Here is a 24,577-nt window from a genome sequence, read left to right on the forward strand (position 1 = left end):
TTGGAATGATATGCACCTAGCCGTGCCGCATGCCTGGTGAGTATAAATACCCATGGAAATATTGCTCCCCTTTCCCTTCTTTCCATTAATATTTCTCTTTTTAAGTCTAAAAACGGATTATTTGTCCCGTTTTAGCCTTATCTGTATTACGACTCCGTACCGTACCCATGTCCATCTCGGCGGATACTGTCATCGCCATTGTTAGCGCTCTGCTATCCTCGCTGCAGACTGGCCTCTCTGTCTTTGAGTGCTGGCGGAGGAGGGCAAGGTCCCGATGTGACGGTATGTACTTTTGTCTTTTTACTTTTCTCCCTTATAGGTATGTACTACTATTCTCGGATACTAAAATTTGATACATGGTGGAAGATCGCCCAACTCCGTCTGGAGACTATATACTTCCCCGCTGGCAGTCTCCTTCCCCTCTACATAACGCTCTCGTTCAAAGAGACGAGAACATGGCCCTTCAGATACAGCCACTTATACTGGGAAATGAGCAAGGTACTACCTCCAGCCCTCGGCTTGCCCCGCCTTCCTTTAAACGCTTACACATCGTGGCCCTAGTACGCAGTAGAGCCGCCGGCATGCATTTCAGTTCAAGAACTATGCTGGAAACAAGCTTCGTCGTTGATTATCATGTCCCTGATTCTACTTGATGAGTTGGTGATATAGAGTATAGTCTGGTGTCAAGTTGACCACAGGCTTGGGGCATGGTTACAGAAGCTGGAACGTTCTTTCCTTGCTCGGTTTGGCAATGGTAAAAGGGAGACTGTTTGATTAAGGGTTAATCTGCAATCTGGGATTGGGCTTGTTTTTGGTCAGCGAGACAGATATACTTAGGCCGCCTAAGCCTCTAGGAAACTGACAAGTACTGCCTATTAGTGGAAGGACAGCCAGACAGTCTGGCTTAGTGGCCTCCTTTGCACGAGGCAGAGCACAAGGCAGAGTGCAAGGCAGAGTGCAAGGCAGAGTGCAAGGCAGAGTGCAAGGCAGCATCCAAGCCCTGTGGCTGGGCCATGCTCAGTCATAGATTGCCGCCTAATGGTACTAAAGTTTAGCAGGTATAGTCTTCTCTCAAAGGGCCACCATATAGTACACCTGAGCACTTGATACTCGTGGAGCCCACAGCCGCACCCTCAAACAGCCCCCTTTCTCCCAACAACAACACCCAGCCTCAGTGCCAGAACCCTTCCACCATCCTCTCCAAAATACTCCCACAACTTTTTGATCTCCTGCTCGATCTTCCTCTTTCCCTCCGTCTCTCCATTTTTACTCACTATCCTCCCCACGACCGTGTCCAGAGACTGAGCCTGCCACTTCTGCGCACGTAACTTGAATTCCTCGCCGCGGTCATGCTGCGCATATCCCGTATTCCGCACATCGACGAGGCCAACTCGCTCAAACGTTTCTGCGAGAGATGTTGGAGCGTCGATGGCTAGATTCTTCGTCTTCAAGAAATCCAACCACTTTGATACAAGGAATAAGCACCGCGGGTCGGTTAGGTTGTCGTTGGTGGGTGATGAAAGGAAAGAGGAGTTTATGTCTGTCCATTGGATGTAGCCGCCAGGTTCTGTTGAGGATCTCTGTCAGTTCAAGACTCTGACGCATTTATTCCATCCTAGCAGCGCATATCACCAAGCAGTAGAATGGGACAAGTGTAAGACATACTCAAAATCTCGACCAAATTCCTCACGGCAACCTCATACTCGCCTTGCGGAATCGCTGCAACAAGCAACCGAACATACACCAGGTCATATTTCCCATGATGCTCAGCCGGAAACGGCTTCAAGACGTCATGCAGTGAGAAAGATACATTCTCAGGCGGAGACCGCGGAAACTGCTCAGCGGAGATGTCGAAGCCGTGGAAGGTCCGGTGTTCCTGGGAACCGGGGAACTTGGCGTTCAAGGCATCGCGTGCTTGTAGAAGCCAGATCCTACATATAATATCAGCACTCTGTTACGGTTGATTGGAAAATGTTGTAGGGCTTGATATTGCATAACTCACCCGGTCCCGGTTCCGACATCAGCTACCGCAGAGATATTCTGAAGAGGAAGAGAGGGGTCAATAGGCCGTCGACGGCTTGTTTGATGAAGTTATGTTGCTCGTTCAGACTGCTCTCGTTAGTACTTGCTTTGAAAAATCCAAAATAATCGAGGTTCGGCGTACCGGTTCGACTCTGTTTCGTCCCTAGCTAGAGGGTAAATCTCCGAAGCGTCGCCCATACCGGCTGATGCTAAAAGGATATCAAGTAATCCCAAATTTGTCCCAGGTAAGCAGCACTGACAAGCACCTTTTGACTGGGGTGGTCACACCCTATATACCCCGTGGAGTGGGACATGACTGATAAGATCAGGCCAGCCGAGAGGGTCTGGTCTCACCTTAAGCAATAGGCTATCGGCTGCTGACCTGAGGAATTAATGACGATAATGATGAGTTATGGAGCAGATACCCCAAAGCGTAAGCGTACCCAGACCGGCTGAAGACGGATCACCTGAAACGAACCGTCAGTCCAACGGTCTGACAGGCGTCCCACTGCGGAGTCGTGGAGTAGCGGAGAGAAGATTATGGCCATTGCTGATTGCTCACGCGACTGAGTAGTCCGGATATATCGGCTTGCGTCATGCATCGCTAATATGATTATTCGATCTTTATCGTGGATAAGCTTCGTTATACACGTGCTTAGCCTTACCATGGCCGCGACATTGGACCCCAATGTCGGAAAGCCTATTCATTACCTCCCAGAACCACGGATGATTATTTTAAGTATGAGCGCTTTACTATTGCAAAGTGCGGACCAGTTATGGACCTTGACAGGACGTTCTTCATGATACCTGATCGCTGAAATCCTAATAATCGGTGTTGACGAGACCATAACCCAAACAAGCCACTACTCAACCCGCAACGCATCATTCGTAACAAACGCCTTAAATCTCCTCGGCGCAACCTTATCCTCATACAAGCGATCGATCTCCTCCGTCGACAAGCCTGCAGTGTCAGGAACAAGGAAGTAAGCGCCGATGACAAGAAGCACCGTAATCCCGGCAAAGGGAAAAGCAGTGCGGGCACCCAGATCGCCTGAGTCAACGTTGTACATGTATGGCACTGTGAATGTCGTCACCCAGGTCGAGAGGGTCTGCGCGAAGACGCCGATGGAGAGCGATTTGACGCGCAAGCGGTAGGAGGAGATTTCGGCGGCGATGGGCCAGCCGACGGCTTGCATTAGACTTGTTTGGATGGAGATTAGGACGTTCCTGTGTCGGAGAACTTGTTAGTCGTGTGGGTGTGGAAGATGAAAACGTAAATTGGAACGTACATGAGAACAGCGACTGCCCAGGATGGTCCCATGCCTGAAGCATAGTAAAGACAGCCTATGACGATCAGGAAAGCGAGATTGATGATACAACCAGCAAGGAGCATCCTCCGCCTGCTGACGAACTTGCCGATGAAGCCGGTTGCAAGGATGATGATGATGGCTAGTGCGAAGCCACCGATGGATATGTCGAAGACATGCACTGATGGCAGGCCGAGAGTAAGGAGGAAATAAATGGACTGTGACAGAAAGGCGGCACCACCAAGGTTTGCTGTACTGTAGAGGAACATGACGGTGAGAGTTCGCTTGAGGTTGTATCCTCTGAAGCAGTCGATGTATGAACCAGCGGAAATGCGCTGCTGCTCCTGCTCTTCGGAGATAGTCTTGACGAGGTACGCGAGACGGTCGTCGACGCTGAACTTGGAACTGTAGAGCTGCTTCATGACTTTCTCTGCCTTGTCGACGCGGCCTGAGTTAATGAGATAGACAGGTGACCTAACAGGATAAGCATTGAGTATCCTAACAGCGAAAGGGGTCTTACTCTGGGGCCAAAAAGCATGCAACCGTGAAGATACCTCCAACAGCCCATTGTATAGCGAAGACATTTCGGAAGGCTTGCTCATCCATGTTCGGAACGAAGATCCTCACAATTCCCATCGCAAGACCCTGCATGAAAACAATAAAGACGACCAGGATGGTTTGGATTGGCACGCGAAGTTTGAAGGGCGCAACCTGGCGTTGTCAGAACCAGCCTAGCAACATACTTTCTTATCAGAGACTCACCTCTGATGCATACGTCGTTCCAATAGCCATCCCTGCTCCAAGCGCCAGGCCACATACCATCTTGCCTGCAAGAAGCGCACCCCTGCTCTTCGCATAGTAGAGAACTACTGTTCCAACACAAGAAACAATACCCGCAATAACCCCAGGCCACTTTCGGCCGAATCTGTCAGAGATCATACCGACGCAGATGGCACCAACAGCCTGCAGCAGGGATGTCATCGACGTCCAAAGTGATGTCCAGATAGATGGAAGGTATAGTCCCGATTCATTGACATTGCCAAAGTACATCATGAATGCAGGCATCGCGATGGTTGAGCCGTTGCTGATCTGATCGTATCCGAACATCGTGCCTGCAGCAAATGCGACGCTGCCTGGGATGCATTAATCTCATGCCTGGGGCTGGGTTAGGGCTTACTTACACGCCATTACGGCTCGAGGATGCAGCTTCACTGTAGCCCAGAGGCTCAGCTGGCGCTCTTCCTCCTGGATGAGACGACCGCGCTCAGCAGCATCGTCGGTGCTGTTGATTGCTTTCTCGATGTGGGCAGCATCAGCTTTGATGTCTTTATCTCCCATGATGCCAGGGTCTGCACTCTTGTCTTAGGATGTGAGTGAAATGCAGAGTGGTAGGATGTTACTCGGACAAGGAGCTACGGAGTGATGGGCGGGGGATATAAGGGAAGGATACCCCACGGGGCCATGTGCAGGGCTAACGGTTTGCTTGAGTCTGACCGCAAACCGAGGATACACTGTTTGCGTGTATAGTTCGCCTCCCTGGAGGATCCTGGGGTAGTTGTGCATGGATATGAGGGATATCCGGGGAAGGACTGGGGTCGGATAACCCGCAGTTCCTTGCTGATCCAATGGCGATCGAATCCAAATCCGACCAAATCCGGTGGCACAGCGTGGCCATGGCGTTTCGAACAAGCCGTAACAATGTAAAATCTGATTTGCTGCTCGCTCGGGCTGTCTTTCACCGAGCTCTCCTTCCAGATAAGCTGGGTGATGTACATCGGCACTGACTCGGACAAGCCGACATTTGCCTAGGTAGGTATATCCGATGCAGTAAGTCTTGGAATGTTGAGCTGATATGTACCATGCATATGAAAAAGGTTGAACTAGTGTAGATTTAGTTTTGTCTGATGTAGGGTCCCGATGGTATAAATAGAGTCCAGGGGTCAATGCCCGGGCAGTCGTTGAATCAGTGTGGTGCCATCGCCAGCCCATGTATTTATGGAGGTGAAGCAACCCCCAGCTCATGCATAAGCTCACACAGGCTCATGCAGACAGGGGCCCTCCAGGCCTCGCTAGGTCGGATTGAGACAGATGCAGGCCTAGCCATGTGACTCCAAAATGAGGCCGCCTGGATCTCATGGAGCCCGGCCACTTTCGTTCTTGCTCCCATGTTTAAAATCATCTTCGGCCGATTGGCGGCCTTTCTCCTCTTTCGTACCGCTCTCAGTCGGGTTATCCAACGGGTTAAGAGCATCGCGATAAACCCCCTTCTCCTCCCCCTTCAAGCCAAACCCGGAAGGGTCCCTCCTGATCAGAAAATGCTGTACCTTGGCGTCCGACCCCTGCATCTGCTTCACTGTATTCTCTCTCCGCTGATTCAAAAATCTCGTCGACTGCTCATTCAGCTCCTTCAAGCGATCCTCGTACCCGGTACTAACCGTCGTAATCCAAGACGCCTGAACCGCAGCACCCATAAAGAAGAGTAGTACAACAAATATCACAAATGTTTTGTGATCGACTACCGTCTCTTGCTTAGGGTTATTCCGATTATACCATCGCTCCCAGTCCTCCCAGGTCGCGTTGTTGTAGATCGGGTCATTCGGTGTTCTGCGTCGACACTCGGGCGCTGGGTTAAACGCCCATCCCATCCCTGTCGCATCGTACGCCGCTCGTCTATTCGAGTCTGAGAGAATCTCATGTGCTGTAACAACGATGCGGTAGCGCTGAAGCCGGATTTCGGGCGTGATATCTTTGCATAGCGGGTGGTCGTTGCAGGGCCGGTCAGGGTGATAGATCTTGACGAGCTCGTAGTAGCGGTGCTTCGAGTACGGGGCGCCGCGGGTTTGCCCAATCACATCGTATGGCGTGAATGAAGGAGTTGACGGCCATGAGAAGTCTTTCTCTGGGCTATTGCCAGGAGCCGTAGCATAGAGTCGGGGACGGGCGGAGGCGTAGCATTGCGGGGCTGGAGATTGGCTTGCCAGCAGCAACCCGCTATAAGATGTTATCTTGGTCTTCCTGAACATTCCGCATCGTTCCAATGGGAAAGTTAACGAACTTCCCCCGTCGTTTACATAGAGATGAAGGGAAAGCAGATGCCGATGGTGGGCTGTTCTCGCCGCAGCAGCTCCGAAGACCCGGCCCCGGGCTCGTCACGTGCACTTCAGCTTCATTCTTTGCCGTCATAGCTTCATCTTCAATGAAACAACACCGATCAGTTGAACATGCCTCCTTCAGAAGACGAGTACTCGGATTGCCGACGCCGACGGCCGTCAGATTCTCGAAGTCCTGACCGCGACCGCGATCGCGACAGGCGGGGGCATCGTCATGACGACTACAATGACAGCAGCTCGCGCAAACACCACCGGAGTTCTGGAAAAGACAGTCCCAAAAGACGCTCGTCGCGCAGTCCCTCGTACCGAACAAGCCACCGAAGAGACTATGAGCGCCGACATCCAGAACGCTCGGAGCGAGCAGAGGATCTAGACGACGACCGACGGCGCCGACACCGTTCACCAGAAGAACGCTCACTCCGCAGACACCACGATCATGACCGGCATCGTCACCGCGACCGCGATCGCGAACACAGCCATAGAGATAGGCACTCCAGAAGACACCGAACACGATCTCGATCACGCTCCCCCAAGAAACGATCCGATTCCCCACCCTCTCGCGCTCCCGCACGCTCAAAAACCCCCCTCCCCTCGCAACAAGACGCATACAGTACCGAAGTCACAGGTGAAGCACCACCACCGGATAAAGAGAAGCCGAACTTCGGCAACACCGGCCGCTTGGCCGCAGAATCTAACGCCGTTACCGTTGGTGGCGACACGGTCGTCCTCAAATACCACGAACCTCCTGAAGCGCGCAAGCCGCCTGCCAAAGAGTCATGGCGTCTCTACGTGTTCAAAGATAGCGATCTGCTGGAGATGGTGGAACTCAATGAGCGGAGCTGCTGGCTTGTAGGGCGTGAGCGGTTGGTTGTTGACTTTCCGGTTGACCACCCTAGCTGTTCGAAACAGCATGCGGCCATCCAGTTCCGGTTCGTCGAGAAGCGAAATGAGTTCGGGGATCGGATCGGCAAGGTCAAACCGTATCTCATTGATCTGGAGAGCGCGAACGGGTCGAGTGTTAATGGCGATCCAGCTCCGGCAGGGCGGTACATGGAATTACGGGATAAGGACATGCTGAAGTTCGGCAATAGTTCTCGAGAGTACGTTCTCATGCTTGATACCCTCAAGCCCGATTCATAGTACATATACCTACATCGATCTATACAAAGCCCAATACAAGGCATTAAATATAAGCAACACCAAGGTGGAGTCCACATCATGTCATTATTTGTTGTGCCTTGGCAACATAACTAGAAATACAAGAGCAAGCTTTCGCTTTTCTTTCCATTCAACCCATCATCAATCATAAGACCCTACAATCCAGTGCAGGTTGTCTATGAACGGGCCTTGAACTCCCCAGCAACCTCCTTAGCCTTCCCCTTGGCCTCACCCGCAACCTCCTGTCCCTTCCCCTTAGCCTTACCAGCCAACTCCGCAGCGTCACCCTTCAACTCGCCTGCCTTCTCCTTAGCCTCCTTTTGCGCCTGGCCAGAGCCAACGGCGTCCTTGATCTTGTTTGCGGCGGCCTCTGCGACATCGTTAGCAATCAGTCCCTTTACTTTGAACACATATCGCCTCCGGCGGAATAGGGTGGAACATACCGCCAGTCTCAATTCCCTTCACAGCAGCATCGGAGACCTTACGGTCGGCCTTCTTGAGCGTGGACTTTGTGGCGTCGATGGGGCCTTGCGAGCGGACGGCTGTTGTGCTCAGCAGGCGGGAGGATGTGAGGGGGAGACGAGAGGCGGGGCGAGTGGCGCGGGTGAGGAAAGACATTGTGATTGTGGTAGATGTGTTTGTGGTGGTGAGGTAGAGTAGAGTAGATGGTTTGTAGTGATTTGGTTCGATTTGATTTGTTTGGGATATAGTAGACAAGTAAAAGAAAGCAACGGGGCGTTTGGCGTTGGTATATATAGGGCGTCGTGGTTGGCTGCGATGCTTGATGTCATCGATACGGCGCTGGTGTCAGTGTGACGTCGGTGACTTGGACAGCACGAACAGGCCACGGAGGATCTACAGTTACAGCCCTACCTGTTCCGTACTCAGCGCATGCTTCGACAGGGTTCTCGAGTGGATTCGATAATATAACCCTGGAACGAGTTCGATTATGTGCTTTGTGGGGTATACATGCGTCTATAGATACAAATCATGACATGACCGAGAAAATGGAGCAAAAACCAAGCCCTAATCCGCAAACCCGAACGATCGATGCCCCTTACCAGCATCAACACCAGCGCCTGACTATCCGATGCAAGTGTAACTCTCCACACCATGAACTTTAATGAAAAGTGACCCATGTAGCATATTTCCCATGCTGATCAAAACAATACAATGCAATGCAACAATATGTCCGTGCAAGCTTTTAAGTATACAGCAATACAGCAAAACCATGCATAAACCAACACCGCGATATGCAGAAAAGTCAACAAACCTTCCTAGGCGAACCTATGCTCCATCAATTTACTTTTTCTGCTTTTGCTTTGATTTTTTTTTTTTAGATCGTCCCGATCCCTAGCGGGTCAAAAGTCCAGCCCTAACCCGGGCGGGTACGGATGGGACGGCGTGCTTCCGCTCCTAGCTCTCGCTCGATTCGCACTGCCGATCAGGAACTCCTGTGGGTAAAAGCCTGAAGCGGGAGGCTCATGCGTCGGTGCTGGAAAGAGAGGGCCGGAGCAATTTTCGTGACTGTAGACGTGATACTGAGAGTGCGGTTGTGGTTGAGGGTGGATGCCGTACTGGTACTGGGGGTTTGCGCGTAGCTGGGCTTGAACATCGACTCTGTGCGTCCCGAAGTTAAGGGCTGGTGGAGGCGGGGGTGGCATTGCTGCATGGATAGCAATCTCGGGTGTCGGCGCGGGCATGTACTGTTTTTGGGCTACTGCAGCGTAGGAGTTGTCTGACGAGAGATTGGAATATGGGCGCTGCGTGACTTGCATAACGGGGTCGGAGCCCCAACTTCCAGGGCCGGACAGAATTTGTGGGTGAGGCGGTGGTGAGACGTGCGACGAGTACCGACGACTCTTTGGATCAGTAGACCAAGACTGATTAGATCTTCCCGAAGGGCCGCGTGACATGAATTCCGACGCCGGATCAGACGAGGGCGGGGACGCTCTGGGCATGATGGCGGATGGATGAGACCCCGGGATGGAACTGACGTTTGTCGATGACTTGCTGCTAAAGCCTGGGGTTCCTGTTCCCTGATATCGCCAACGGGGAAGTTTGGTCTCGATATTGCTCTCATAGGGGATGCCTAGGGCTGGGGTGCTTAGCGACATATCCGCTGGGACAATTCGTCTTCCCGTGCTAGGATTGACGAGGTACTGAGTATCGAGATCCAAGGCGTTCATGTGCTGCAAAAGGTGGTGGTCTGGTTCGCTGTAGGTCGAGAAACTCAGCGGGTCTTGTTTGAAGTCATTCTCGACTGAGTATGTTGACAGCGACTCTTCCGAGGCCCGACTCTGTATCATCGAGAATACGGGACGCTGTCTTCCACCTGGAGAGGAGGAAGCCCGGTGGGTCTTGGATGACGGGATGGGCTCTCTGGCGTGCGCAAGTCTTGAGGCCATATAAGCATAGGTTGGGGCATTCTCCTCTGACTGGAGCGGAGAGATCCGAGAAGCACTACGCTCACTGGACTGCGTCGGACTCGCTTTGTTAACAGCCGACAATGCTTCGGACGCCGTGCGACAAGGAGTTCGGTCGGTTAGGGCTCCGCCAGATAAACTCCTCCATACCGGCGTCTTCTCGAGAACTGGGGCCGCGGGCTCAGAATTTCCGACTCGAGGAAATCCAGGCCTCCGCCTTGGTTTCTGTCTCTGGTTTTCCCTCGTTTTTGATGACGGCCTGGTCCTTGACGGGTTTTCGACCACATGCCACCCTTCGTCGTCCGTCTGATGGTACGGGCTAGCCGGTGATGGCTTTGGGCGCTCGGTTGACTGACTGAGTTGTGATCTCGCTGGAGACCTAGCCCGAGCAGATTCATCATCCGTCAAGTATCCATCTTTCATAGGCCCCTCATCCTTGAACTCGTCCGATTCGCGACTAGTTGAGTATCTGAAAATATGAGGAATAATGGGGCCCAGATTGACTTGCTGGTGTTGTATCAAGCGAGCCTCCTGCGGCGACTCTGAGCGCAAAGGTACGATATCGCTGAAGTCAAGAGTCAGCTGGCGAGACGGCCCATCGGACGCGGTCGAGTCTGGAAGAGACGAGGAGCTGCTGGAGCGATCAAAGACGGATCGATGTTTGCGGATAGAATCCTGCGAAGAACTCGGTGAAATCCGAACAATCTCGCTGCGGATTATCTTCATGGCGTCCTTGAGTTGCTTCAGGGCGTCGCTGACTATGCCATGCGAAGTCTTCTTCGGGAAGTTCTTCATCAGCTGCGAGGCATGCGTCTCGTACTCGCGATAGTCCTTGACCGACCCGCAGTCGTCGACGCGATCCATACGGCACTTTGCATTTTCGAATGAGGTGCAGAAGACATGGATAGCGACAACAAGCCAGGAGTCATAATATCCTGTGTTTTGCCCGGAGCGCGAGCCATTAGTCCTGTTCTCCTTATCCATGATCTTGAGCTCGTCGCGGCAGAACCCCTGGACGACGCTGTGGATCTTGACAATATCGGAGACACCAGAGTGGGCATACTGGGTGAAGAATCCCTCCTGGCTGCTTTCTGTCTGGGACTCTGACATTTCAGGCATCACCGCTTTGGGGTCTATCATATACCTCTCGGAGATTGGTGACAGAGGTGTTTGAAGTAGCGGGTATTTGTCTGAAGTTCTCTCGATAAGACCGTATCGGATCAAGACTCCCAGTGTGGTGTCAAGATCACCAGGCTCACCGTGCCTGCTGCTGGTAAAGACTTCAATGTTCCAAGCCTGCAGGAACGATTTTCCCAGTGTGATCAGTCCAACTGGGACTTGGTGCCCTAAAAAGGACAGGAGATTGATAAGATTCAAGGCCTGGTAGTGCTCTTCCCGGAACAGATCGTGCATGATGTTGAGAAACGGCTCAGCAAGCTTTTCGTCCGTAAAGTGCGAGTTGATATGATATTTCTCGATGGGCTTGTCCGTTGTGCTAAGTCGGTGACTGATGGCATGGATGGCCAGCGGCAAGCAATCATAATGTGTCACCACTTCCGTTGCCTTGCGAACCTGTCCCTTTGTCGGCCTCTTGATCCCAAGATCTTTGAAGAGAAGCTTGCACGCATCCTCCACTTGAAGTGGAGCTACCATCAGGCAGTACGGCTCGTATAGACGTTGCTTCTTGCGCAGAGTCTTGTCCACTGAGGTATAGATGATGGCGCATCGCTCTTTGAACGGGAGAAACTGCTTGAAGTCATTGATATCATCATCATGAGCAAAGCTCACTCCGTCGAAGACAAGAAGCCATTCTTGTCGCGATTGTAGCCAATGGCGGACCGACTCGATATACTTACTTGATGATTTGGTTTCAGGGCTCTGGAATTCTTCGCCGTCAGTCAAAGTCGCAGCTTGAGCGATGTCCCAGAAACATTTGTACGTCGATTGGCGGCTCTTCGCGTCAATCCAAAATATACCACCGGGGTAGTCGTCGCGGTGATTCCATACATACTGGCGTGCAAGGTGCGATTTACCAGACCCTGGGACCCCGCAGATGAGTACTGCCATCAGATTCTCGGTTCGCTTCTTTGCTTTGAAGAGTCGGGTGTGTAATATATCAAGCTCTTTCTGCATGCCGAAGAACGTCGCATTGCGATGGAACCCAGGGGGTACCACCCAGACCGACCCCTTCTGCAAAGAGGAAGACATCGACAGGCTCACACTGTTTTCTAACGACTCAGGGGCTGGGGCTGGAGCTGGGGCTGGGACAGGCGTTGGGACATGGACTGGTGATTTATCGGTGGATGGCAAGTACAGTACAGGGGGATTAACTAAGAGGACAACCGTCAGCAAAGAACTAGGTTAAGTTAAGCATTGATGTTAGGGTACATGAAGCGTAACGCATTCCGAGACGGAAAACAGCATGAAGAACATGGGCCATGGCCATAAGGATAACTGATCCCTTCGAAAAGGTACAGCTAAACCCTATATTGAAGTATTTGACCATGGCCAGAAAAGACCTAAAAGGCTAATGGCAATTGGAACAGAGTCAAGTGCGGTGGGGGTAGAACACGAAATCAGCGTCAAGGGGTTCCTCAATCTCATGTTGCTTCATAGTAATAGAACGCGCACCGCCTGAGGACTGGGGGGTCGTACCAGGAGCGTCACTGGGCCGTGCCCCAACATGAGACCTATCACCCTGGCGTTCAGAGCCGCTGCTCGGGGACACCTCTCCAAAGATCTCTCTCGCTTTCTGAGTCTTGATAATCATCCGGGTTCTTTCCTCCTCATTCCAACGCTCGTGAATCGTAGCAGGCGCTTCGCGGGCAAAGCGTAAGAGAGCCACTGCGACAGCCTCATAGCTAGGCGCGGTCTCGTCGTCAAACTTGCACATGTGGCTGTGATCAGCCTCGATTCCCATTCTTTCGACACCATCGATCTGAGGCGCCGCGGAGCTCTCATCCACGATCAGCGCCCGCGTTCCTCTGACATCCATCGGCAGTGTCTCATGGAAGAAGCATATGCGGAAGCGTGGGACCATGTCCGAAAAGAGGCTATTGATGTTTTGCAGCGTCTCGTTGTTGGTTTTCAAGGCCTTGATAAGCTGGGACGAAGAATCCATGAACTTTCTGGGCAGCACAGCAAAACAGATGTTTTGCAGGAGTACCCCCCATTTCGCAATCTCAGATCCATTGTGGGGAGTACCAAGAAATAGTATGCCGTACGTCGACACGTAGATTGACCGCAGGTGCTCAAGCTTTTCATTTGTAAGGCTGCGAGAGTAGATCAGGGCGCGCTTCACGACCAAACCACCGAGCGAGTGGCAAACGAAGATAATAGGCCGTGCGGTGCAGGTTTTGATCTAAGGAGATTCTATCAGTATGTCTTCGAGGCCAGATGCGAGACGACGAAAGAGCCATGGTCTAGATCAATGTAACACAGAGTGAGAGCAAAGAAGGTGGGGGAGTGCGCGCATTAACATTGAAAGATGAGGCGAAACATACCGTTCGGTTGGCGGCTAAACTTGCCGCCAGTGTCTCAGAGTGATTCAGTATACGATCCTTTGATGCGCCATCTGTAAACGCGGTAACATTTGCATTGTAGCCGTAGCTTAAGATGCGCACTCGACAGGTGCTCAGCACGTCGGGAAGCAGGTCAACAGGCCAGAAGATCCCTGTCTTAGAAGAAGTCCAAGTGCGATGCGGATGACCGTTTAGGCCATGGACGAAAACAATGTCGACGACGGCGTCTGGCGCTTCATAAACGACGTTCAGGCCGTACTGGCGGATGCGGGATGCGATATTCATCGCGCAAAGCAAAGCAAGAGGGCTAAACGCGGCCTTGGACCAGGGTCATGAAGAGCGAGTTGGGTAGTAGTAGGTAGATGGGACAGGTTCGAAGTGTAGGTAGAAAGTTGGTGGGAGTACGGTAGGTAGAAGGCAGACGGGAGCAGTTATTTATGTCGGCCACGGCCCGGCAGTGCAGATGTACTTCCTGGAGATCGACGAGTAAGGCCGGGTAGTGGCATTTACTATTGTTGAGCGAATTTCTACTGTGCCCTGCGGCTTACTGAAGGATTCATCTATTGCCACTGTTGATTTGGTGAAGCTGGCGGGTGCAGGTGAAGGGCCAGCATGACCCGTGAGTGGTCACTTGCGCTGGCCCCTTCCCCTCTTCATCACACTCCGCACTCACAAACCTCAATAAGCTCCTGACTAGACGCGGGAGGGGATTTAAAATTCTAGGGGCAGCACCTGCTCTGTCCGTCGATTTATTTCTCTTCTTGGCCGGGCGCAGGGGTTGTTTAGCCCCGTGGATGAAGCTCTTGTTTCTGAGAGACATGGTCATGACTCTCACTGTGGATATGACACTTCAACTCGCTCTTTACCTCTAAGCAAAGCATGGTTTGCAAGGTTGACTTGCCCTGAGCTAGAGAGGCTGTGGTGCGGCGCCCGATCTCGGCAGATCTCGCCATCCCGTCTACGGTATAGGCTTTTCTTGTGCTATATGACTTGCAGGCTGACAGAACTCATGTCTAGGCAGGGGAAATGCCGTCATTGTACTACGCGATGTGTTACATACAAGAGTTAGGCCGTCATACGCGAACTATAGCAGCCTAAACAATCATTTCACTCTGAGCCATGGTTCAAGTCGGGCATCGTGCCCTGAACCACACGGGCAATACAGGCGGGCGGCCTCGAGATCAGGTCTAGGCAAGGCTGCAGGCACCAGCCTACTTGGGTCAGTGTAGGAGTGTTTGGACCTCGATCAAACCTTCCACTCAGAAGGCAGTGAGGCGCCATTCAGCCTTAATACCTAGTATGACTCAAGGTAGCCGGGGTTACATTTCTGACAGTCGCCGCGTGGGTTGAGTCACTGTGGATAAGGTGCTTAGGCTTCTCACCTAGGGAAGCTTATTCAAAGCACGGTAGTCGACTGGCGGCTGTTGGAACGGGCCTGCTGTACGATAAATGTGCTGATGAATGGACTCAACTACTTAAAGAATTGCCAATTCCGTTGTAAAGGATGAGTTAAATGCGAACTGCTCTCAAGCCGTCAGTGGAAGATGGAGCAGTACACCGCGGAATTGACTTATTGAGGACTGTAGATAAGCTTTATAAGTAAGTGCTAGAACTTAGATGGTTGTTCTTGATCCAGACTTCCCGTCGCGGCCAGTAATTCCGACAAAATGCACCAAGTTATTCAAGTACTTTGTAGCTAGACTCACCCAGCACTTTCCCTTTCGGTTCCCATCTGTCTACCTACTCCTCCTACAACTTCCACATTCTTCACAATAACCCACAATCACCCACTATCAAAGATGTTAACAAGATATCAACGGCGCAAGCGCAAGCGGATCCCCTCTATGGAGGATATATCCGGAAAGAAGCCAAAGGAAAAGGAAGCAGTCTCCGAACCAGCCTCCTGTGATCCGGTACAGCGCTTGAACGAAGATACCTTCAACATGATCCTCGATCTGATACCAGCAGAGGATCTGTTCCGCTTGCAGCGAGTTAGTCAACAGTGGCACGCAGCTCTCAAGTCCTGGATCGAGACAGTCGGCCTCCGCACACGTTTTCCGCACTTCTGGTCGCCAGACCTGAACCTATCTAGCCAGCTTTCCTACGATCACTTCAAGCAATGTGATATGTAACACCTGGCCCTGTCTCCTTGATCAAGTTCTTGCTGATATGGAAAGTTCGTCGAGCATACCTGATGCGATGCGGTCGCCCTACCAAGGTGACCAATTACTGAACGCCGAGCATCTCGCGTCTTCGGGGAATTACGTCGTATGGTCAACGAAGACCTACAGTTATCTGGGAAAAGGATTCGACCGCCATGACATTCATTGGCAATGTTTTGCATCAAAGAAGAAAGGGTTCAGTAATCAACCAGAAGTAATCCGTGCCTATCACTTTCTTTCTGCTGCCCGAGTTATTTGCTTTCACATCATCAAGGATGGTGTGTTTCTCACGCATCTAGAAGGACCCTTGGGAGGTTTGAAATGCGTCGTTTACTCCCCGGTTGAGAGAAAGACTCTTTGGAGCCGATGCTATTCACGCTTTCAACTCTGCCGTTCGGGAGAACAACACAGGATCCCAAGGTTTATCGGAAAGAGGTCAATATATTCCTCGAAGCGGACCCAAGAAGGATATACAGTATCTGCCCATGATCTACACACAGACGAACTCCTTTACGAGTCACCCGAATATCCTATGCAGGACAGTAGCCGGCTCATTTACGTTGAATATACCCTGAACAACAATCTTCAAATATGTATAACAAGCGGTGAAACGGAGCTTATCAGCGCAGTCCACTACAAATATGACCAGGATACCAGGGGCTATAGGACCAAACTCCTAATCCGTGACGGCAGAACTGGAACATAAATATACTGTGCTACTTATCATAACTTTTGGTACTACTCCCTAAGCGTTGACACGGTTTCCAAGAGTTTTATCCTTACTTTAGTTCCCTCCTTTGGTTACTTTTGTTACGAAGTGAAGCCACAGAAATCCGCCATCATGCAGAAGTTCTCATATGAGAGTGGATAAACCAACTACCGATGAGTATTACCTGTCGATAGCGGGAAAGCTGCTTGAGGACTGCTATAAGAACGAGGCTCCTGTCCTTGATTGTTGCTTTATACTTACGAGAGGCAACTGCGTTACACTTGCCAAACGACCCAAATTGAGCCGCTGCGAACGGACGATGGCTGGGCTGCTCCAGCATTATGAGCCGGAGGACTATGCCACCACAAGAAACAACGCAGGTCCTGTAGCTCTGATGAGCGAAACTCACGGGTATGTTTTTGAGTTTTAAGGGAGTTTAAGCATACATCTGCAACTGGTAGGACGATATCTTGGGAATGTGTGACAGCCAGGTATCACCATACTAGATAGAGCCAAGAGATCTTTTCTGTACCCTGCCAGATCAAACCAACGAAACAATCAATTTTAGCTTTGAGAGCGTGGTATACATACAGCCGCTAGCCTCATACCTCCTCCGTAGCAAGTTACCGCCCCCGAAAAGCAGGCTTCCGCTTCTCCCCAAACGCAATCAACGCCTCGCGCCGATCCTCCGTCTCAACAACCCCATCATAAGCCTCATTCTCCGCAACCTCCCCCTTCTGATACCCATTGACCGCCTTAAGCGCCTGCTTAATAGCAATAGGCCCGCCATCACAAATATCCATCGCAAGCTTGATGCTCTCCCTCAGCACCTTCTCCCTTGCAGCACCCTCCTTCCCCTCCTCCTCCGGCAGAATCTCGACCAGCCGATCACACATCCCAATGAAGTACGCCTCTGGGCCCGTCACCCGGCGGCCCGTGAGAATTAGGTCGCGGGCGCGGTTCACCCCGATCAGGGACGGGAGGCGATAGGTGCCTCCGGCGCCGGGGATGATCGCGAGCTTTGTCTCGGGCAGCGCGACGGTGCTGTTTGAGCCGAAGACGCGGAGGTGCGTGCAGAGGGCGAGCTCGAGGCCGCCGCCTAGGGCTATTGAGGAGACGGCGGAGATGGTGGGGATGGGGAGGGCGGCGAGGTCGCGGAATGTGCCGCGGAGCTTGGAGAGGAATGCGTTTGTCCTGTTTTTGCGAACGAGAGTACCAATTAGCTTTCATGGGCTGTAGAAAGAACGAGGAGGGACATGGAGAACGCACTCATCCTTGCTCATGTGCAGGCGCTCCTTGAGATCTGCGCCCGCGCAAAAGGCGGAGTCGGCGTTGCTGCCGATGACAAGAGCCCTGGTCGGTCCGTTACCACCTTCAGCGGAAATCGACTGGACGTGCTGGGCCAGCGAGGTCAGGAGGGATTTGGACAGTGCGTTGCGCGCATTCGGTCTGTTCAGGAGGAGGACGCGGATGTTTCCTGAGCCGGGCGCAGGGACGTATTGGGTTTGGATCACGGCGTCTTCGGGAGCGGTGCTGTACCTTGCGACTCGCACGCGGAGTGAGACGGTCCACGGAGCTCGGATTGGGAGCGCCAGGCGCGTGAGACGGGGAGGCATGATCGGTGACTATTGCAGTGCTGCTCAAATGACTGCAGAGTAGAAGTTGATAATTGTTCACTTGAGCGTGTTACTCCGAGAATGCGGATTCTTCTCGGGGTGGATGCAAGAGAGATAGATGGAGCTCTCGGGTTCGTGACGTTGGTCGCTGTGGGGAAGCCGAGCTTGCGGTGCGGGGAACCTTCTACCTTCTCCTCCGGCAATAAGCGATGGAAGATCTGAACATCGATGTATAATATGGGTATCATTATTCCTTTTTGTAACCTCTATAATTCTAGCTATATATACAATGCATCCTGAATCGAAATATGCCTGCCGGATGCTCCAGCCTAGTGCTGTCCCTGCTCGAAATAATCCCGTACTTCTTCATCGCTCGGCCAAGGGCCCCAGACCTCTGTTTCCGTGACGATGTCATATGCCTCTTGCAGGGCCGGATCCCAAAATTTCGGCATCTCAAACTCACTGGGTGTAAAGTAGTCCGCAGTGTCAGGTTCATGAGCTGCGGGCGCTGATCTTCGTCCCCAATATCCCTCGAGGAACATGCGGACTGCGACTACAGTGCGTCGCATCTGCAAATCACCGTTCGTATACTCATCCGACGTCTGTTTGAGGGTCAACGCGTGCTTGCTCATCCACCGAAGCAGGTTCAGCAGCCCTTCATTGTCCTCCGCCAACCCGAGAGACCTGACGAACGCGTGGAGAATGGCAGGTGCCGGGACGTGGTTCATGGTCGGCACTGCCACCTGCGACCCGGTTTGCTTTTCGAGAGACCCGCTGAGGGTGTTGAACAGGACAAATGTCTTGGGCTCCAAGAGGACAAGCCGGTCAAACTGGCTTTTCAGAGTGGCTAAACCGCAACTAAGGAGATCCTCAAAGCTTGGCGAAGCAACTTCTGGCTGGTTTTCTGTTCCCTGCGCGGCTCTGTGCACTATATTTAAGCCCTCTTTCGTGGCTTCTTCAGCTTCTACCCCAGCGACCACTGCGGCCGAGAAACTTTGGCAAAGAATCTGAAACCCCTCGCTGCCAAGCTCAATGTTGCGCTCATCCATCCACTTTGTGACTTGCAAAATCTCATGCCAGGCAATAACCGATTGAGTATGACGACTAAAAGCAGATCCGCCCACAATGCGTTGTGAGCGAAGACCTGCCAAAAGCTGAATCCACGCTTGAGGCTTCTGGGATTTTCGCTTCCGCAACAACCTGACTGCATGGGATAAATGCATTGCGTACAAAGGCTTCGCCACAAAGAGCGTTGGAGTGAGTGTCTGGGATCTTGACCGGGTCAACAGGACGCCATCAGATTCTTGCCAGCTATTCGTCAGAATGGGGAAAGCCAGTGCAATTCTGTTCTCGCCCAACCCCCGGTCAGACTTCTTAGTGACGATAGAAAACTTGCATAGCAAGCGGATGAAGGCGGCAAAGAGATGTTCGGGGATTGCATCCAGCGACTTATTAGACTCGGCATCATCGTCAAAACTGAACAACGCCCTCAACTGTTGGTTCGTCAGATCGCTGACGCTGAGGCAGTCCAAACCCACGGTGATTCTCGGCGCGTGGTGCAAAAGCAAAGCCAAAAACCGACCAGACGGACGGATTCCTTGAGCAAGCATTCTCCTAAGGAAGGCATAGAGTCTAGGCGGTTCCGTGGGGGTATATATCCAGTCCCGTGCAGATGCAGGTTCTGGGAAAACCTCCGGACCATCTCCAGGTAATGCAAGGGCCTTTTTCTGGTTTCGCAACTTCTGCTCAAACACAAGCCTTTCGCCCATCGCATAATATATATCGCGATGGGGCGGAAGCCCTCGGCCTTCATACGCCAAGAAAGCCGCCCATGCCTCCCGCACAGTCCTCGTGGAGCGAATCCGCGCTTCCCAAATAGCACGGTGGTTTTCCTGCTTGGCTCGCCCGTAAAGATGTTGCGGTTGGCGCGCCAGTGTCCTGGTTTGTATGGTTGGACTATTGTCCGTATCCCACCCTGCCAATATATTTACGACATCTTCCCATAGAAAGGCTGGATGGCCGGCTTCTCTCATTTGTAAGAGCACACGCGATGCGCGGCTTCTCGTACCTTCCACGCCCTTATCGACGTCCATACCAGACCTTTCCTCCTTCCACGGGGGCCATGAGGGCGTCTTCAGTTCTGCAAACTCGCGCTCGGCTGCAGTCTTCCTATGAGCTAGTTGAACTGCAGCTAGACCTTGATATCCTCTCCGCGTGATTGGCGAAGCGGGATGTATTTCTGCCATTGCTTTCAACAACTCAAATTGAGCTTGTTGCCGTACGGAGGCCGACGCAAAGGGACGGGGTCCAGGAGGTAAAGCAAGAAGCTGGATAAATCTATCTAGCTTCTTGATTACGAATCGACTGTGCTGAAAATCGTGTGTGCGGAGATAAAATGCGAATGCCTGTGCAATTGAAAGGTGCGCTTCCGGCCACAGCCGTCGGGCATGAGAAAGCAAACGGGCGATGATAGCTGCGCAGGTACTAGCATCTATTGAAGGTGGACCAATGCCGTGGTAATCGTTAGAGTCGGTATGAAGCGAGTCATTCAATGAAGAACGAAGACCGTCTTTGAGCGGAGGTATTGGCCGTCCAACGATGAGGTGAAGAGAGTACACCAGCAATAGTCGGAACGTCTTCAAATCAATCTCCTGTCGCAGGAGCATGAGTAGAATAAAGGCGGGAATTTTCTGGTGCGAGTTGGGTTCGTCCACTAATTTATATGACTCGAGACAGAAGATACGAAGGATGGCCTCGTAGGTAGTAGTACTCATGAGCACCCACGCCCATGCCATCACATCTGTAATATCATACTGCCGACTTTCCAAGTATTCAATATAAGAGCTCCAAACCACGTTTCCTAGGGCCTTGTCAAGTTCAATTGCAGAGGGCTTGTGCTCGGGTCTGTAACTTCCGTCTCGTGAGACAGGATCAATGGATTGAATGAAATCCGCAGTGATTTTCTGCAGAGTAATTTTCTCCGATTGCTGGAAAAGCGTCCGTTGTTTCCACGTCAAAGGGGTGCTGAGAGGTTTCCGAGACTTTTCGGAAATGGCCCAATTCCCTTTGACGTACTCCGAGCCGTTGAGCACCTTGTTCTGGATAGTGTCAAGCAAGTAATCTGACGGGCTCGCATCGGGGTACGACAGCCCCTCTGAAGCTCTCGGCTTGGTGCTCCGAATGCCATTTCGGCCACTGGCTTGCGGCGACTGCGACGAAGGCGACGAACGTGGATCCGCATTTTGGTCTCCTCGGTTGCATCCGGTGATGGGAGTCCATGGCTTCGGAATCGTTATTGGGGAGACAGATTGTTGATTCAGGCGAGACTTGAGCCTGTACGAGCACCAGAATTCGCAAGACGAAGGGCCCGCGGAGACGCCAATTTTGTGCACATGTTGGAGCGAGCGATGCAGGTACGCATCAACAGGCGGGTTCAAGGTAGTTGCATATATCGGGCGAAAGCTAGTACTATACGAGCATCCCTGGGAGAAAAAAACGCTCAGTCAAACAATGCAGGACATCGGGAGCTTCAGGTTGAAGCTACCTTTCGGAAGGAACGGCTGCTTGACGGCGCCGCTCTCAGAGACACGACCATGGAGCGGTTCGGAGCATGGTTCCAGGCAGATGACATCCATAAACATAGGATCCGGTGTAGATATCATAGGCGACCGACTTCTTGACATGCGACAGCCGTCTGTTGACTTCGTCGGTAAGACCAATGAAAAATCAAGATCACGTGAGCCGGCCTGTCACGTACCCCAGGCGCTTTTTGGCGCAGTGGAGGTCAACTCTTTGTCTGTGTCCGGGCTCCCCTCAGTACGCCGCGTTCATACCTTTTTTTTTCCTGCGTTGTGCCTGGTTCAATTCTTGAAGAAGCTTATCTGCTGCGCATAGTGTACTTTGTCCTATTGTTGTGCTCGCCTCCCTCGAGCCAACTTCTCTTTTGGTTGCGCACCAGTTCCCTTCTTGAGCTACCGTATTGGCGCATCCGCTTCGGAGATCAAGGCACTCGATCGCAATTCTGGCACCAAAATCATAAATCCATTGATCGTCCTCTTTGATAACCCACTCTCGCCAATTTGACCATCATTTTAAACGCGCGATCGTGACCTGTTTTCTTGTCGGCGCTGGCTTAGCCCCTTGAAAGGCGAAAGAGTCCTGCTTCTCGCGTTTACGGCAAAACTACACACTCCGGCGCGTCTCCGAGACCATGAGCGCTGACGAAAGCGGAGGTCCATTGCTGGCTGCCCCAAACGGCGAGCGTTCTACTGCCACTCCTGATGTGTCTACCTTGGCAACACCGGGCAAACGAAAGCGTGTCTCAAGCCAGGATGACAAGGCCGCACACGAGACGACCGCCGCGGCGCTGATGGATGAACGGGCAAAATTGCAAGAGACATTGCGAAACCTGGTTGATATCCTTAGCAAGTAAGACACTCTTTGCTCTTGGCGAGGGATGAAGCGGCATGGCTAACAATGTCCAGAAACGACACCGAACTCCAGCTTCTATCCTGTCCTCTACCATCATCGCCAGTGAAACCTCGCTCGAAACGCGCAAGAATAGCCGGAGAAAAGGAAGAGGCTCCCAGCATCCAAGCTCGTGTCGCGTCGGATCGCTACACTACGCTCTCCGAGTTTTTGAGTGATATTGAAAAGGCATCTGCGGCGGTGATTGAAAGGAACAAGGCTCAGGCTAACGGTCCTTCGACTGATGGGACGCCGGTGACGGAGACCGTCAATCGTATAGCTGCCTTCAAAAAATTGCTCAACAGTCTCGTACGCCAAGCGCATGTTACTCCTGCTAATATCAAGTCGGAAACCCCGGGCAACGAGACAGAATCATCAGAGAAGCCGATCGCGGCAACAGAAGAAGTCCGGAACAGCGGTTTGGTTTTGACCTTATTTGGCAACCCGGCCAATCCCAAACAGCTATACTCGAGTCTACAGAAGTCTGTCAAAGTTCCACTGTCTTCGGACGATTCAGGATTAAAGAAGTATGTGGAGGTGCAGACGCCACTACCGGAAGTCGGCCTCCCCAATGGAATAACCACCACGAAGGTTCCTCCTTATGACGGTGACAAGAACCCAAAGGTAGCAAAACGAACATTTGGCGAAGTCTTTGCTCCTAAAGCTACATTACCTCAACTGGAGCTGCCGCGGAGAGCTCGACGTACCTCTCAAATCACTTGGATCGATCCTTTTGACGCCGTCACCAATTGGAAAGCCTTCCTCGGAGATCGGAATAACCACGCATTTTCGCAACTTCCCTCTGGAAACTGGCTTCAATACGGTGGGGTGACCTCTTCGCCTTCCTTTTGGGGCCGCCGCCAGAAACAACAGTCTTTCCAGCAACACGGCGAAGAGAAATTTCACGAGGATCCAATTCTCTGGGCGGATGACGATGCCACTATACTGCAAGGCGTTTATTCGTCATTTGTCCCCTCCTTTGACAGTTCCAATGCTGTAGTGCAGGCAGATGCAAAGAATTTGGTATGGTGGAACAAGCGAGGAGCAAAGCGTCTAAATGTGTTACTATCGATAGGGGACGAAGACGACAGTCAGGATATAACGGTTCAACCGGGGAGCATCGGCGATCTCGATGAAAGCACACTGGACGAAATGGTCAGATCTTGGAATTCCGCCGACTTTATCGATGCTTCTATTCCGTCTGATGCAGCGGAGAATGATGAACAAAAAGCAGACAAGACATCAGAAGAGAAGGACACAGACGACCTGCTAGCTGAAATTTCGGATTTGCTGGAGACGTTGAGTTCTTACCAGAAGATTCGCCATCTGGAGTACCCAGCTTCCACTCAGGGTTCAGCTCCCAATCAAAGCGCCGAGGCTAAAGAGACACCGTCTTCTCAAACCGCTCCAGACAAACCATCCGAGGCGGAACAAGAGGTCTATGAAACGTTGAGATCTAGTTTATCCGTCCTTGTCTCGCAACTGCCCCCCTTCGCCGTTGCCAAGCTGAACGGCGATCAACTGGCGGAACTAAATATCAGCCAAAAGATTTTGGTCGACAGCACAGACTACCCTGGTAATATGGAGAAGGATGACTACACTATTCAACAAGAAAGGGCAGCGGCAGCCGCGACAAATCCAGTAGCAAACAGAACGTCAACGCCCTCGCGTCCCGCCAACTACCAGCAATACAGCCAACGTCCCTTCAACACCAATACTCAAATCCAACCACAAAGAAACTTCCAGGCTCCCCAGCAGTACTACCCACAACGGCAACCTTCAACACCAGGTGCCTATACCCCGGGAAACCCTCAGCACTTCCAAGCATCCCGCCCTCCAGTAACGCCTGGTCAGCGGCCAGGATATTTCCCAGGATACGGCCAGCCTGCGCCGCAGTTCAACCATGGAAACCCAGTCCCGCAATATCAGCGCCCTGGGCAGAACGGTTATAATCCGTATACGCCTCAACCAGGGTCAACCCCCGCTCAAGGTTCACCGCAACACCACACACCGCGACCGGGACAGCCAACGCCTTACAACGCGGCACCTTATGGACCTGGTCGCAGTGCTTCCCCTCAG

General features: G+C 52.1%; 9 protein-coding genes across 9 annotated transcripts; 2 read left to right on the top strand and 7 right to left on the bottom strand.

Moving 5' to 3' along the window:
• Positions 1-1,133: 1,133 nt before the first annotated feature.
• On the bottom strand, positions 1,134-2,220 carry BDW74DRAFT_177307 (class I SAM-dependent methyltransferase; the record flags this gene model as incomplete). The annotated part of the gene is made up of 4 exons (XM_073728848.1): positions 1,134-1,567; positions 1,666-1,931; positions 2,029-2,109; positions 2,165-2,220. The coding sequence occupies 4 exons, from the start codon at positions 2,218-2,220 to the stop codon at positions 1,134-1,136; spliced, it is 837 nt and encodes a 278-aa protein (XP_073585017.1).
• Positions 2,221-2,787: 567 nt separating this feature from the next.
• Positions 2,788-4,969, bottom strand: BDW74DRAFT_140661 (uncharacterized protein). Its single transcript, XM_073722517.1, has 5 exons — positions 4,511-4,969; positions 4,092-4,462; positions 3,850-4,040; positions 3,312-3,803; positions 2,788-3,249 (listed from the first exon to the last, which is right to left on the bottom strand). The coding sequence occupies exons 1-5, from the start codon at positions 4,665-4,667 to the stop codon at positions 2,886-2,888; spliced, it is 1,575 nt and encodes a 524-aa protein (XP_073585018.1). The 5' UTR covers positions 4,668-4,969; the 3' UTR covers positions 2,788-2,885.
• Positions 4,970-5,282: 313 nt separating this feature from the next.
• Positions 5,283-6,407, bottom strand: BDW74DRAFT_140670 (J domain-containing protein). Its single transcript, XM_073722518.1, has one exon. It carries the CDS (start codon positions 6,350-6,352, stop codon positions 5,462-5,464), a length of 891 nt encoding a protein of 296 aa, XP_073585019.1. The 5' UTR covers positions 6,353-6,407; the 3' UTR covers positions 5,283-5,461.
• Positions 6,408-6,543: 136 nt separating this feature from the next.
• BDW74DRAFT_151662 (putative FHA domain protein SNIP1) lies at positions 6,544-8,290 on the top strand. The gene is made up of 2 exons (XM_073724226.1): positions 6,544-7,967; positions 8,041-8,290. Exon 1 carries the CDS (start codon positions 6,551-6,553, stop codon positions 7,577-7,579), a length of 1,029 nt encoding a protein of 342 aa, XP_073585020.1. The 5' UTR covers positions 6,544-6,550; the 3' UTR covers positions 7,580-7,967; positions 8,041-8,290.
• Positions 7,774-8,215, bottom strand: BDW74DRAFT_177311 (uncharacterized protein; the record flags this gene model as incomplete). Its single annotated transcript, XM_073728849.1, has 2 exons — positions 7,774-7,967; positions 8,041-8,215. The coding sequence occupies 2 exons, from the start codon at positions 8,213-8,215 to the stop codon at positions 7,774-7,776; spliced, it is 369 nt and encodes a 122-aa protein (XP_073585021.1).
• Positions 8,291-8,958: 668 nt separating the features above from the next.
• Positions 8,959-13,829, bottom strand: BDW74DRAFT_177312 (LipA and NB-ARC domain protein; the record flags this gene model as incomplete). Its single annotated transcript, XM_073728850.1, has 3 exons — positions 8,959-12,353; positions 12,679-13,384; positions 13,527-13,829. The coding sequence occupies 3 exons, from the start codon at positions 13,827-13,829 to the stop codon at positions 8,959-8,961; spliced, it is 4,404 nt and encodes a 1,467-aa protein (XP_073585022.1).
• Positions 13,830-15,343: 1,514 nt separating this feature from the next.
• On the top strand, positions 15,344-15,676 carry BDW74DRAFT_177313 (F-box protein; the record flags this gene model as incomplete). The annotated part of the gene is made up of 1 exon (XM_073728851.1): positions 15,344-15,676. One exon carries the CDS (start codon positions 15,344-15,346, stop codon positions 15,674-15,676), a length of 333 nt encoding a protein of 110 aa, XP_073585023.1.
• A 1,185-nt stretch (positions 15,677-16,861) lies between these two features.
• Positions 16,862-18,145, bottom strand: BDW74DRAFT_151671 (putative mitochondrial methylglutaconyl-CoA hydratase (Auh)). Its single transcript, XM_073724227.1, has 2 exons — positions 17,685-18,145; positions 16,862-17,609 (listed from the first exon to the last, which is right to left on the bottom strand). The coding sequence occupies exons 1-2, from the start codon at positions 18,029-18,031 to the stop codon at positions 17,039-17,041; spliced, it is 918 nt and encodes a 305-aa protein (XP_073585024.1). The 5' UTR covers positions 18,032-18,145; the 3' UTR covers positions 16,862-17,038.
• A 105-nt stretch (positions 18,146-18,250) lies between these two features.
• On the bottom strand, positions 18,251-20,310 carry BDW74DRAFT_151672 (uncharacterized protein). Its single transcript, XM_073724228.1, has one exon. It carries the CDS (start codon positions 20,275-20,277, stop codon positions 18,361-18,363), a length of 1,917 nt encoding a protein of 638 aa, XP_073585025.1. The 5' UTR covers positions 20,278-20,310; the 3' UTR covers positions 18,251-18,360.
• Between the last annotated feature and the right edge of the window lie 4,267 nt (positions 20,311-24,577).

Source organism: Aspergillus multicolor (assembly GCF_047715735.1).
Source record: "Aspergillus multicolor strain CBS 133.54 unplaced genomic scaffold BDW74scaffold_9, whole genome shotgun sequence".
Classification (NCBI taxonomy): Eukaryota; Fungi; Ascomycota; class Eurotiomycetes; order Eurotiales; family Aspergillaceae; genus Aspergillus; species Aspergillus multicolor.